Source organism: Moschus berezovskii, chromosome 5 (genome assembly GCF_049115385.1).
Source record: "Moschus berezovskii isolate FMDL1 chromosome 5, NW_MosBer_1.0, whole genome shotgun sequence".
NCBI classification, from domain to species: Eukaryota; Metazoa; Chordata; class Mammalia; order Artiodactyla; family Moschidae; genus Moschus; species Moschus berezovskii.
The window spans coordinates 111,107,953-111,123,497 of NC_142464.1; the positions used below are offsets into that span (position 1 = coordinate 111,107,953).

At 36.9% G+C, this 15,545-nt stretch overlaps 1 protein-coding gene across 11 annotated transcripts in view; it reads left to right on the forward strand.

The window, feature by feature from the left end:
• PTPN13 (protein tyrosine phosphatase non-receptor type 13) overlaps positions 1-15,545 on the forward strand; it is a 236,756-nt gene that overhangs the window by 110,832 nt on the left and 110,379 nt on the right. For 10 of the 11 annotated variants that reach the window (XM_088836450.1, XM_088836452.1, XM_088836454.1 and 7 more), the window contains one exon: positions 1,448-2,014. The exons of the other annotated variant lie outside the window; for it this stretch is intronic. In XM_088836450.1, the coding sequence (XP_088692576.1) occupies positions 1,448-2,014 (567 nt within the window). The remainder of the gene's footprint in view (positions 1-1,447; positions 2,015-15,545) is intronic. 11 annotated transcript variants of the gene reach the window in all.

Genomic DNA, 15,545 nt, shown 5'->3' on the forward strand with positions numbered 1-15,545 from the left:
TATCTTTGTTCTCTATTTTTTAATACAGTTTTAAATAACTGAGTTTCAACATGTGATTTAAGAATGTAATTCACCACTGAAGTACTATAACATAGACATATGTTTATCAGTTTTAAATTATTTTATGTTAGGATCCAAAGTGTATGGCAATCTATACATCCAGATGTGGGATGGTCTATTTCCCAGTATTCTGAGCCCCAGATACATGATGTATCCTTACTTGCCCTTGAGTGGATTCATGTTCAGGGGAAGATGAGTTCCAAGAAAAGCAAAACATTTGAATCTAATTTTCAAGCAATTATGTATTGCCATTCTGAAATTAATTGACTGTGATGTTTAAGGTAAAATGTGTGGTGAGGGAAGAAAGCTAATAGTTGTTACTCCGAAGAGGCAATCGACTTATTCAAATGTGTTAATAAATAATTTATTGTTACTGGGAAGGTTTTAGTTATCATTTTATATTATATCCATAGCAAATACCTTATCAAAGAGGGATCACAGATGATCATTCAGGAAATCTTCAGTGTTTATGGATTATTGATGTTAGTAACTATAAAGTATTTTTCTACATTTCTCTTTTAAATAGTGGAGCCATATATATGTGTGATTTTTTGTTGTTGTTGAATCTGTGAATTCAAAAAATTTCTGGCTGGGCATTTTTGCTCCTCTTCAATGCATTTATAGACTGCTGCCTTAAAAAAACATTAAAATGGCTTACTGGTTTTAACTACATCAAGGACCAAAGTATAAATAAGAATGGGTAATTTATTTCAGTTAACAAATATTGTTACATAATGTTTGAGAGGAAAAACTATTTCAGGACATGATGGTCTGCTGTAGAAAAATTAAGTTTCTTACATAATTTAAACACAATCAAATTGTCTGTATTTTAAACATAATCAAATTTTCTGGAAACATATATGACCTTAATAAAACTTTGATACGTAATAATTCCAAATACTACAGCAGGAATTTTTTGTTTTTTTTTTAACACATTTATTTGAATGACCAGAAAATGGCAGGGCTTTATGTTGAAATAATACATATTTGAATTGTATCTTTAGCCATTAAAAGAGTATACTATGTATTCTATTATTAACTCCAAATCATTTTATGAATAATATCTACCAAACTGGATAGACTCAGAAACTCTTATCTATTTTGTTAAAACCAAATAATTCACCTTTGAATATAAAACAATGTTACTTTAAAAACCAAGTTCTATATGCTACTGATACCATTCGGTAAGAAACACTGGACTCTGAAACATAGCATCCAACTAACAATTTTTTTCCAATTCCCTTATCATCATCACCATCCCATTTCATCTCTGATTCTCCATTTGGAGAACTGGAAAATGCCACCACTTTCATTGTCAATAGTAAGGTTACATTCCAGTTATTTTCTAAAAATTCTGTGCATACATGATAGATTCTTATCATTCCAGGAAGAAGCTCTACTTCTGATGTTCTAGACACATACAAGTCTCCATTCTGTCATCAGGCCTTTCTTAACAAAGGGCTTAGTAAATCCATGGGATTTCTGTCTATCAAAGACACACAAAATGAGGAAGATTATTTCAAGGACCTTTCATCAGCTAATAACTCTGGACAAGAAGATTCGGAAAATTCCTGCTCCCCTTACCCATTCAAATCTAGTGGCCCAGAAAAAAAAGCTGTCCCTGGCATTGACGTGCTTGCCAAGAAGAAGATCTGGGCTTCATCCATGGACTTGCTTTGCACAGGTGACAGAGACTTCTCTTCTGGGGAGACTGACAGATACCAACAATGTCTCCCTGAGGCGGTTACAGTGCGGACTTCAACCACTCCTAGAAAAAAGGAGGCAAGATACTCAGATGGAAGCCTAGCCTTGGATATCTTCGGCCCTCAGAAAATGGATCCGGCGTTTCACACACGGGAGTTGCCCACCTCCTCGGCAATATCAAGTGCTTTGGACCGAATCCGAGAAAGACAAAAGAAACTTCAGGTTCTGAGAGAAGCCATGAATGTAGAAGGTTAGTAATTTTGTGTGTGTTTGAGAGAGAATTGAATCAAATTGTTTACAGTTGTGTTTTGAAATAAAGAAGGGTTACGAAACCATTCCATAAGTCTTATTTCCACTGCCAAACCTTTGTACCCAAGTCAGGCTCTTTCTTCTTTGTCAGCTTCTGTTCTTCCTCCCACAAAAACCCTAACTAAAGTACACTGTTTCCCAAAGTCATCTCTGCTAAACATACCCAATCCAGCCACCTTATAGTCTCTCAGTATTTTCGGTAGGCAGGGGCCATGTTTTCAACTGCTTTTTAATCCTCCACAGCATCGTCTTTCGTGCCCCATCTTGTGGGAGGCTTCCGTAAAGGACTGGTTAATGGAAATGAGATACAGTTCATCAAAATCAGTTATCCAAGGGTGGCAGTGTGGCCTGGTGATAGTGCAGTGGTCTGGAATGATGCTTCGATCCATGTTTTTATTTTTGTTTAGATCTCTGTTTTTTGAAATCACAGTATTTAGGTTTATCAGTTTAGAGTCAGGCAGCCTAGGCTTGAATTATTTACTCCTCTCAGTAGTTACGTGATCCTTACTTTAACGATGGGGCTTAATCATGCCAGGTCTTAGGTTAGCCTATGTATGTGTGCGTGTGCTTCATCACTCAGCTGTGTCCGACTCTTTGCAGCCACATGGACTATAGCCCACCGGGCTCCTCTGTCCATAGGATTCTCCAGACAAGAATACTGGAGTAGGTTGTCATTCCATTCTCCAGGGGATCTTCCCAACCTAGGGACTGAACCCAGGTCTCCTACATTGCTGGCAGATTCTTTACTGTCTGAGCCACCAGGGAAGCCCATGTATAAAGTGGGCTTAATAAACATAAATTAACTCAGTAATGAATGTAAAGTGTATAATAAATTATTATGACACTACTATGGGAGCATAAAATGACTTTCTAAATTACCAGTTCTTATTATTTATAGGGGAATGCCTGATTCAAAAATGCCTGATTGATGCACAAAGCACAGTATATTGAATAGAATAAAATTGTGTTCTAGTCATATGGATAGAGGCTATTTTTAGTACAGATAGATGGAACAGAAAGCAAAATAAGTGTTTTCAATCTCATCCTCTACATTTTTGAAGATTAAAGTTTTATATATGCCCCTTGATCACTGGACCCCTGGGACATGACTGATTAAGGGTCTTTAAGGTGCTTCTAGTTCAGTAAGAGTAGTAACATAATGAAGGGTCATATTTATTAGGTACTTTTAAAGTCAATGTCCTACTTTTAAAGTCAATGTTTTTAATTCATAGGTTGCCCTTAAAATACTCTGCTAAAGGTTTGTTCTGTTACTTAAGTTTCAAACATAGTTCTAGAACTGAAAATACATTTCACATTGTGCTTCATTTCTCACAAATGAAGCCTTACATTTTTTTCAACATAGGAATTGCATATTAGTGAGGAAATTGGAATTTTATGGAGGAAATTATTGAACACTTAATACTATATGTTTGTATATAATTGCACTTTTATAAGCATTAGGTAGCATTATGAGATAGTGGAGTATAACCTGGATCTAAAAACTTTCAAAGTCAGGGACTTGCCTGGTCATCCAGTGGCTAAGACTCTTGAGATCCCAATGCAGGGGCCCAGGGTTCGATACCTGGTCAGGGAACTAGATCCTGCATGCCTCAACTAAGACTCGGTGAAGTTAAATAAATAAATATTTAAAAGCTTTCAAAGACAGAAAATGAAAAATTAGAAATTTATTTTATGCATGATTTCACTGTTTAAGTCTTAGAGTTGTGACAGCAAAAAGTAGTCACTTTGTAGCTTAAAATAAAATCTCTCTTTCCAGAAGTTGTATTTTATGACTATTTAGTATTTCACCACAGCTAACATATGAATATAATTTAGCTTCACATTCTCATGAGCATTCCCTCATGGAGACATTTATGTAAGTAAATTCTGCCCATTGTTTTGGGGGGGAAACAATCCTTCAGTGATTCAAACAGATAAGACCATGATCATCTCAGAATATAAGGAGTGAATATACACACCAATTTAGATGGCTTTCTAACATTTAAGAGGTTCAGTGGTATCTTTTCTTAACATGTGAATATTAAAATTGTTGTTGTTATTGTTCAGTAGCTAAGTCATGTTCCATTCTTTGTGACCCCATGAATTGCAGCACACCTGGCTCCCCTGTCCTTCACTATCTTGTGGAGTTTGTTCAAATTCATGTCCATTGAGTTGGTGATGCTAGCTAACCATTTGCCGCCCCCTTCTGCAAGTAGTAGTTTGCATATGTGAAGTCTGAGGAAGTGTTTTTACATTTGAACCTTGGTTGAGAGTTAAATAGTAAAAAAATAGAAACTTTGGTGAAAATATTTTTTTAAATTATATTACAGTAAATAGTTTAACATGTTTTGTTTGAATATATAATTTATAGGAATTTCCTATAAGCAAAACTCTGTCATGGTTTGCGTGTGCATGCCTGTATGTGTAAGTGTAAAGAAACTCAAATAGATCAACTTGTTTTCAGATATGCATATATACATATATATCTGTAAAGATAATATATTGAGTTGGCCGTAAGGTTACAACCCAAATGAAATTTTTGGCCAACCCAGTATAATCTGTATAGACCCTTATTTGTTCAAAATACTAACTTGTTACCACCCCCCCAAAAAAATTCTGAATTGAAAAATTTTAGGTTTATTGTAAGAGATACAAGAAAAGAAAAAGATTTCCTTTTAAAAGTAAGGTAAAATATGCTTTCAATTATTTGATGTAGGACAATTTTTATCCTGAAATCTATCTTTGGCATTAAAAGAGTTTTCAGAAGCATTTGCTCCCACAAAATATCTACCAATTTTTTCCCTAGAGTATATTTCATAACCAAATTAAAGTAAACAAAATAGAACACCTTGAAAATGTTGGTTTATTATGGAAATACTTGTACCACCTTAAATAAGCTCCATTATTATATAGTAGTAATAAATTATGTTTGCTTTTGACTAAAAGCATTGTTTGAAAGGAACGTTTGAGGTTTGAAATTCAAAAGCAATAACTCTTACTAGTTATTTAGTTGAGTAACTTGCTGGTTTTGCGCTGTGCTGTCTTTTGGTAAAGGTAAAATAATTTATGTTGGCTATGCAAAGTACAGATTGTTAACATGAAGAATTTAGCTAGTATACTAAGAAGAAAAAAGAATGGAAAATAACAAACCACTTATTTAATTCTTATGAAAAATAGGCTTCATAGATCCCTTTTATGTGTGACAAATCAAGCAGAACAGTGGATATTATTCATGTACCCATTTTCTTGTACACCTTTCTTTTGAAACATTCCTATTTTAAAGCATTTAAAAGTTATAATACTCTGTACAGTTTTTGTGACCTTTACAATTGGAAGTTGTTACTGAGGATCAGTAATTTTAGAATTAGACGAGGTTTTAGAGCGCATGTGCTTGGACATGTAAAGATTTAATAGCATACCCAGAATCACATAACTGGTTAATGATAAAGTTTCCATCATTATGGGAGATTGTAAATTTCCATCACATATTTGGCATTCCAGTCTAAGGATTTCCCACTGCATGTTACCTCCTAATTTTTAAAAAAGATGTATTACAGTATCCAGTGGGATAATATACAATCAGAAGAAAAGATTTGCTAAATTTCAGTTCATTCTTTGGGGCTCATGAACATTCATGAACTGAAGGAAAAGACTGTTGTCTCCTTCAACCTCAAATGGATAGCTGTTTCCTTTAGCCCAGACCCCATCCTCTTGAGAGGAACCTGTACCTAAATCACTTCCACAGCATCTCCTCAGCTGACAAAACCAACCAGCCAACTAGCACAAGGGAGACCAGACTTTGAAATCATGGAGTGGTGCTGGAAGGAACTTGGGTACCATTTTAAACATCTCATTTTCAGGCATCATCGACCCCTTAGGTCTCTTCTGAATAACATTATATAATTTTTAATATAATTAAACTATTTTATTATGAAATAAAGGCTCGTTTAGGTCTTCCTTCAATAAACCATACTGGGTGAGGGGTTGAGATGAAGTTCCATTTAACCATGTAGCAGACAGAGGGGTTTTATTTTCCTTTTTGGGGTAGTGTTTTGATGGGGCTTTATTGTTGCAGGATCTGTAAAATGGTTATCCAGTACCTGATGACATAAGAGAGTAAGCTATCAAAAAGCAATGGTTATTATTAAGTGCTCTGATTTCTTTGGGAACAAAATAAAGTTAAGAACAAGAAAGATTCCAAGGAAGAAATTGTAGTTGAAATTTAAAAATTATAAATAAAAGATTATTACTAAGATTATTAGTAGTTTTCTACATTCATAAAGCCTTTTCATACTTTTCATGGGGTTCTCAAGGCAAGAATATTGAAGTGTTTGCCATTCTCTTCTCCAGTGGACCATGTTTTGTCAGAACTCTCCACCATGACCCGTCTTGTCTTGGGTGGCCCTGCAGGAGATAGTGAAGGACAGGGAAGCCTGGCATACTGCATTACACGGGGTCCCAAAGAGTTGGACACAACTTAGCAACTGAACACCAACATTCATACAGCAGTAGAGGAGAGGCAGGAAGGAACATAATAGCTTTCTTGCATAGAAACTAGTTTTAAAATTTGATGTCATTCCCTTTTATTTGCTTTATTCTTTTCATTTCACTCTTTCCACCTTAGCATAGGACTGTCCTATTCTATTCTTTTCCTTCTTCATTTCCAGGCTTTTCTTTTCCACCTCTCTCTGCTCCATCTCAAGAGCTGGGAAATCGTCTGCTTTCTAATGAGAGTTTCTGTCCCTGTGTTGTTTGTGGGATAATTACCACACACTCCCTGTCCATTGCTCTGTGGGTTGGCAGCACATTCCTGCTTGTGAGAGATTGACTTGGAACCGGTACTGTGAGTATAGTATGAACAGCACTCCACACCCTGGGTGGGGACCGTGAATAGCATTTTGCTTACAACAGTCAAAACTCCCCTGCATTCTGTGTAATACTAGAAGGGAGAGTGTAAACAACAGATATAATTAAATTCTATAAAAGTGACTATGGTTAAATAGGACTTATTTAAGGAGTTCAAAGTCAACCCATTGTACGTCATTTCTAAGTTAAGTGTCGTCTCCTTTCTTTCAATGCTGTGTCTTCCAGTCTAGCCTAGTTTTGCTCTTCTGTGCCTGCTCTGTGAATGCAGCTTAAACTCTCTTGTGCAACTAGAGTATGTAAACACTCAAGTATGTGAGGCTGTTCTCATTACTGAGGCATCATAATACTTCCTTTCCATTCATGTTCATTCCATTGAACTTGAAAGTGCATGTATTTTTATAGTTACATTTCAGAAAAGCAAGAGGGTGGATTCATAAATGTTATAGTTCATCATATTGGACGCTACTAGTGACACCTTATAGGCTTCCCTGGTGGCTCAGATGGTGAAGAATCTGCCTGCAATGCAGGAAACCTAGGTTTGATCCCTGGGTTTGGAAGATCTCCTCGAGGAGGGCATGGCAATCCACTCCAGTATTCTTGACCTGGAGAATCCCCATGGACAGAGGAGCCTGGCTGGCTGCAGTCAATAGGGTCACAGAGTCTTTCGCAGCTGAGTGACTAAGTACAGTGACACTTTATGGAGAGAGAGAAATGATTTCAATTTCCATTTTTAAAATTTTTGTCTTTCTTTTCTAAGAGCCTGAACTAGTAAAGATGAACTACTCTGTTTTTTATTTCCTTCACTCTGTTTCCCTCTGGAGAGCACCCCTCCCCGCCAAAACAATAAAGATTGTTATTTGGATTACTCCCCGAACTTAAATAATTTAAATAATCCATTTCCATAGAAGTAAATATGAATAAACAGGGATTTTATATGATGTTAGTCCGGAGAAGGCAATGGCAAGCCACTCCAGTACTCTTGCCTAGAAAATCCCATGGACAGAGGAGCCTGGTGGGCTACAGTCCATGGGGTCGCTACTAGTCGGACACGACTGAGCGACTTCACTTTCCCTTTTCACTTTCACACGTTGGAGAAGGAAATGGCAACCCACTCCAGTGTTCTTGCCTGGAGAATCCCAGGGATGGCGGAGCCTGGTGGGTTGCCGTCTATGGGGTCGCACAAAGTCGGACATGACTGAAGTGACTTAGCAGCAGTAGCAGCAGCAGTCAAATATCACATGTATTTAAGTATTAATGACTGAATAATTACACTGAGATACAAATACATTTAGTATCTCTGAAGAAGACACTAGTAAAGATGGATTCAGCGACTTAGCCAGAAAGAATTAAGTGCCCACTGTGTTTCCACGGGTGATGAAATTTTTATTTTGTTTATTTATTTATGGCTTCACCCCATGCATGTGGGATATTAGTTCCCCAACCAAGGGTCAAGTTTGCCATTCCTTCATTGGAAGCACAAAGTCGTAAGCACTGGACTGCAGTAAAGTCCCGAGATTTATATTTTAGACCAGCATTGTCCAGTAGCACTTCTTCAGCGGAGAAGTGCTGCATCTACAAATTCCAGCTAAGTAGACTGGACTTAAAGTTACAAGTCACAGGTGACTGTTGAGCATGTACTTTCTAGCTAATGCAAGGAACTGAATATATTATTTAAATTACATAGCAACATAGGGCAGCTTCAAACCATTCTCATATCAAACTAGTCCAGTAAAAAATAGCAGTGTTCAATGGAGGAAAAATTGGCTTGAGAAGCATTTGAGAAGAGATACACAGTAAGTTATTCTTTAGCTTAAAAATAACAGAGAATAGACATTTGCTTTTTTGAATTATCCAAGTGGAAAAATGAAACTGCATTTTTAAACACTAAGGAAAGATAAAAACGAAACCAGAGCAAATTTTCCAGTGTCTATATTCGTAGTAATATAATACTGATTTTGGAGTCCACAGAAATCCATGGCTACTTTATCAGAAGTTAGAGACCTAATTTAAATCTAACTCATACATAGTTAACATAGACCCAGTTTGGCTTTGATACAGAAACCTTCTGAAAAGCATGGACTAATATGTATTAAGGGAGATTTAAAATAGAGCTTACTGGTAATGAGTATCTACACAAGTTTTAAGACCCAACAGTTTGGGGGTTTTTTTGGCCACACCATGTGTCATGCGAGGTCTTAGTTTCCCAACCAGGGATCTGTGGGCTCAGAATCTTAACCACTGGACCACTAGGAAAGTCCCAAATGCAGGGTTTTTATTTTTGTTTTTGTTTTTTCTTTGTTGTTGTTATTTTTGGTCACATAGCATGTGGTAAATCTTAGTACCCTGACCAAGAATTAAACCTGCATTCCTTGCATTGGAAGCATGAAGTCTTAACCACTACACCACCAAGAAAGTCCCCCAACAGTTTTAACCTCCAAAATATTTCTTCATTTCATCCCAGTCTCTCAGTTCCTTCTATTGTCCATGGACTGTAGAACTAGCTTTCTAAATTGATCTCTTAGCTATAATTTGTCCTCCGTTTCCCTGCCATGCAGATTTTAATACATTTCTTCTCTGCCTGCAGCCAGTTAATAACTTTTCATCAGTTGAGCAGGATAAAATTCAAGCTCCTCAGATTATGGCATTTAAGGCTTTCCATTATCTCCATTATCATTTCTCTCCAGTCTTACCCTTTTGCATTTCCCATCTCACAAGTCGCTCCAGCAATATATGTGTTCTCTCTCCCTCCTTCCTCCCCCAATAAATGCCATTTTATATTATCATGATTTTATTCATTCAGCCTTCTGCCTTAAGACTTTAAACTTTCATCTTCACACTTCAGGATGATGGCCTGTATTTTTCACTGAAATTATTTGTTTGGGGAGCTTGTTTCTCCTCTTGTAGACACCAGAATTTTGCCCTGGTCTAATTCATGGCTATATCCTTAGTGTCCCCCACTCTGCCTGACATATAATAGATACTCAATTAATCTAAGCTGAATATTGCAACATGGCTCTTAACACTAAGTGTTTAGTGTATTCAGTGGTGCTATTTCAGATACAGAATAAAATAATATTCTCTGAATTATACTATATAGTGAGGAGAAATCTCACCTTCATCTCCTGTTTTGTCCAGCTCTAAGAGAAAATCACATACTTGCCAGTCACAGCCTGACCAATCAACAGCAAATGCAATCACTTTTCTTTAAAGCTCTGTACTGTTTGAAAGCTTTAGAGGGGGCAGTTGAAGTCATGATAACAAAGGATGCTATAGGATGCTAGAAGAGTGGTATAGCTGACCTCGATTTGTGGCTACGATGTTATGCAAAACCCTTGTAGAGGAACTGTACACTCTTGTAGAAATCCTATTCTGCACAGATGTTCCATCTATAAAGTCATTTATATTTCACAGAATATTCCTCTCTTACCTTCCTTGTTTATATATATATATGTTCATACTTACATGAGTTCCATTCCTCCTTGTTAAAACTTTTATTGATCATGTCTAGCTCTCAAAGAATTTTAGGATATGTTATCTTCTTATATCATGCAGTGTGATATAATATAGAATGCACTGGACACTGTTGATCATAAAGAAGGTACAATCTCTAATCTGTAGAAGGTAACCCTCTAAAGAGAAAGCATAGAGAAAAACACTTAGCACGTGAATACACAGTGTTCTTACTTTTGTTTGTCTGCTTATTTGAATATTTAAATATTTTATTTGTTGGGAACCATAGCTGTAAAAATGCAGGGGTTTAATTTTTTTTTCCCCCAACAATTCTAGCAACAAAACCAGCCATCTTAGTGCATTTCTGTTTGAAACTTTTTTCTGTAATTTGGGTCATGTATTAAAGGAGGTAAAGAAATGCCAGGTTAAAAGTGCTTATTTAATTCCCAATGTTGCAATTGCCTGAGTCTCAGTTTCTTCATGTTACTTGTCTGAGCTTGAATATGTGTCACTTGTAAATGGTGCTTTTAGATTACACTTTGTGCTGGCTTAGGTTCATTTTAACGTGAAGATTGTAGATTTTAGTGTTTCATCTAAAACAGCTTTACATAAGCGCTGTATATCATGCAAGTCTTCATAACCGTATGCCACAACTTTGTATGTTTAAAGTGTTAAGTGTGTTAAGTGTTGGTGGAAATTGTGTCTCTTAATTGTCAAGGATCTATGATAGAATACTAGCCTATTGAAAAACTGCCTTTTAATGTTGCTTTGTAAAAGTGGAGTCAGTGCTCTATTAGCGTTGGCGTTTAGAGAATCCAGATTAAAGGATAGTAAAATATTTGTCGGATTTTTATGCATTGTAATCTGGCAAAAAGATGGTATACTCTTAATTATGGTAAATTAATACTAGAAATTAAAAGATATTGTCAGAGAATGTATGATTACAGAATCTCTATAACTGGACTTTATCCAGATTTTTTATTATTAAAATGTAATTGCTTTACAATATTGAGTTAGTTTCTGCTGGACAGTGAAGTAAATCAGCCATATGTATACATATATCCCCTCCCTCCTGGATGTCCTTCCCACCTCCATCCCACCCCTCTAGGTAATCACAGAGCACCCAGTTGAACATCCTGTGCTTTATAGCAGGTTCCCACTAGCTATCTGTTTCACACGTAGTAATATATAATATATATGTCAGTCCTGATCTCCCAGTTCATCCCACCCTCCCTTTCCTACCCCCACATCCACGTCTGTTCTCCTCATTAATTCTTTAAGCCACTCTTCTGCAGTCCCTATTTTTCTCTCCCTCTTACCACTGTTCAACAAATTGCTTCCAGGAGACACTGTATTCCTCTGTATTTATGTATCTACATTACACACACACATACATGCACAAACTGAATTTGGTGCTGCTTGTTTGGTGACATGTATCCAGGCTAATTTTATTCTCCCATTTTTTTCTTTTGCACCCATTATTATTTCTACATTAAGATTCTTAATTCCAACTTCAAATTCCATGTCTAAAAACTGTCCTTATAGAAAGTCAGAGGCAGAAATCATGCAGTGAAATGAGGAATAATCATGATTCTAAAGGGATTCTAGTATATTGATTTCTACAATGTAGATTTCATTTAAATATTTACTAGCTAAGAAGTTTGCAAACCAAAAATTAGATACTGAATCTAATTTTACCCTACAAGTCAAATAAATTCAGTTCTCCAATTGTAATGGTGACAGCTTAAAATTTTGCTCACAGTTTCAGCACTGCTATGAAAGTAACTACATGTGTATTTTATAAAATGGGTATTTGAATTTTCTTAACAGATTCATTGCACATGACTTAAGAACTTTGGCATTCAGAAAACTTTGTAATGGTCTATAAATACTTAGGAGCATCTCTTGTTTTCTTTAAAAAAAAAAGAAGTCTAAAGCTTTTTTTTAAATAACAGTTATTAAATTTTGTTGATGCTGGGAGATGAGTACATATGAGGACTTACTGTATACTCTTTGTTTTCATGTCTGTTAAGTTTTCATAATAAAAAGTTGTGTTTTTTTTTTTTTTATCACTTGGTTAATACCACATTCCTAGGATCTGGACCAAACCTAAATGCTGATATTATACATTTAAGTGTAGACAGAAAACATATCTGTGTTGTTTGGATCCTCCGAAAAGAAGTTATTAATAATGTTAGGATCTTGTGGAAAATTAGAGATTACCCTTCTTTTGTTGACTAGCTCAGAGAAATAAAGCCTGTATCTATCTAGTTAGTATCTTTTAGTGTCAGTCGTTCAGTCACGTCCGACTCTTTGCGACCCCATCAACTGTAGCCCGCCAGGTTCCTCTGTCCATGGAATTCTCCAGGCAAGATTACTGGGGTGGGTAGCTATTCCCTGCTCCAGAGGATCTTCCTGACCTGGGACTGAAGCCACACTCTGCCGCACTGCAGGCAGAGTCTTTACCGTCTGAGCCACCAGGGAAGCCCAGAGTTAGTGTCTACTGGGTGCCTTTTGTGTAGGTCATCAGAAAGTCAAGAAGTGTTTCTTTCCAGATGATCTGGAAAATATGCCACTCCATGTGCACCAATGCAGATGATCTTGATAAAGGAAATGTAATTTATTAATAATTTTTGAAACTGTTATGTTTACTATTCAGAAATGGAAAGCTTGTAAGGCTAACCTTTCTCATAAGCACAACTGAGTAGTAAATTTTGACTGAAAACTGAAATCTGATTATAGCCTCCTTATAAGCATGACTGAGTAATAAATGTTGCCTGGGAACCTTAATATCGTAAGATCTGCCGTGCCATTGCATGAAAGGAACATGGCTAACAACATTTTTTTTTTAAAGGTACATTCCAGAATACAAGAAGCTAACAAAAGATCCCTACCACTTAATTAACATAGATACACCACTCTTGTTTTGTTTTTTAATCTGAGTTTAATGTTCTTTTGTAATTTATTTTTTAATTGGAGGAAATTTGCTTTACAATGTTGTTGATTTCTGCCATATAACAAAGCAAATCAGTCATCATTATATATGTATGCCCTCCCTGTTGAGCCTCTCTCCTTTCCCACCATCCCACCCCTCTAGGTCATCACACCCCTCCTGATTTAGAAGAGGGGACAAAAGGTCTTGCTGCCCTCAGTTGTCCTCCCAGCTAGTCATCCAGTTCATGTTCCTGGAGTGCTTATGCCCAGTTACTGTGAAGTGGTAAACCACTGTCAGCCAATGTCCTCCCTCCCCCAGGTGTGGTACTGAGAACATTTAAAGACCAACAGTTCGGCTAGGGAAGATGATTTCTCGTTATATTTTTAAGAGGGTTTGTCAGAGTTACATTGATTTGTCTCACAGAGGAACCCAAGGGTTGAAAAAAGTTTACTAATACTCTTGCCTGGAAAATCCCACGGACGGAGGAGCCTGGTAGGCTGCAGTCCGTGGGGTCGCTAAGAGTCGGACACAACTGAGCGACTTCACTTTCACTTTTCACTTTCATGCATTGGAGAAGGAAATGGCAACCCACTCCAGTGTTCTTGCCTGGAGAATCCCAGAGACGGCGGAGCCTGGTGCGCTGACCTCTATGGGGTCTCACAGAGTTGGACACGATTGAAGAGACTTAACAGCAACAGCAGTGTTGCCAATAAAAGAAACAACGAGGAAAAAGGACGCAAAATATAGGCAGGCTGAACACAAGGAATATGGACCTGTGAAATAATGTAGGAACGACTATAAAGCACCACCAGAGACTAGAAATTGAAATTAAAGTTTACTCTGTTATAGCCACTTTGCAGAAATAGTTATGAAACATTAAATTCATTTAATGACATTGTTGCATGGCATAGGTTCACGTGACCAAGGTTCTCTACTCTGTCTGCTGAATAGGGTTATTGCAACTTTCTACTTTTCTCTGCGAGGTAAAACTAGATTGCCTCCATCCATATGGGTCTTCTCTTTGGCCTTGTTGGTTTTACCATCAAATGCCAGGTTTGGCATTTGGTCAAGTGACCTTGGGGAAATCCCTCAAAACTTTTCCATGGAAGTTCTGTACAACAAAAGAAAAAGTTCTTTGGTGCTCCTTGAAAATAGCGTTCTTCTTACATAATCATTTAACTATGTTCATTAAATTTAAGTAGTGTTAGATAAAGCTATTATTTGACATCTTCTATAATCCTTTCAAATCATGTTCAGCTTATACCAGAGGAATTTGTTTTGTTTTGTTTTATTTTACCATGTCACTTCCTGTGGTAGCATGGAATCCTTTTTTTTTTTTTAAATGCTGGTCAGTGTTTGTATTTCCAATTCCAAAGCTCTTTTAATTATAGTTTTATTTGACACTTACATTCACTGTATACAAAGCTGGACAAAGTAGAAGTCACGTATATTATACCTGCTTCTTCAGGTAAACATTGTTGTAAGAACAATACACAATGTCCTCTCCGTCAAATCCATGGCCATTTATCCTCCTACTCCTCCCAGCATGATGTCTACCCTTTGCCTCAGCATGACCTCCCAATTTTTCCAGCCCATCATTTCCATCCTGATTCTACAAGCGTGGTTTCTGTGGTGCCATTTAATTATTTCATTCATTCATCCCTTTTTCTTTTTAATAAGCTCTCTTAAAATACCTTCTAGCACAAGGGAATAATTCATTTTGTGAAGTACCTTCCCTCAAGTTTACAAACTAGTAAAAAAGAAGCCCTCACATACGTTGACCATCTGTTACCTTGCATCCCATACCACTCCTCGGGTATTTCCCATACTCTGCTTTCTCTAGTGCCTAGAAAAGGCCACACAGCCATTCTGATTGGCTTCAGTAAAATTCATGCATTCTACCCTCATGTAAACTCTCTTGCTACATAAAAGCTTTCATGTGTATTTGCTGACTCATCACATTCTTCAAGGCAGAATTTCTTTAGTCTTCTTGGGAAGCGGTTTACTTTCCTTGCCAGGAGTAAGGCATATTTCTAGTATAGGTTTCTTAGGATTCCCTCTGTTTTTTCACTCTTTTCTTTGTTTCCTTTCTCTTAAGAAGGAAAGGTTCTTCCTTCCTCCTACAGTAGCCATCTTATGTATGTTGGGTCTTTTCCCATCTCCTGTTTTTCCTTCACATTTTTCCGTCTGTATTCCCCACTGTCATTTGCAGTCTCCCGCA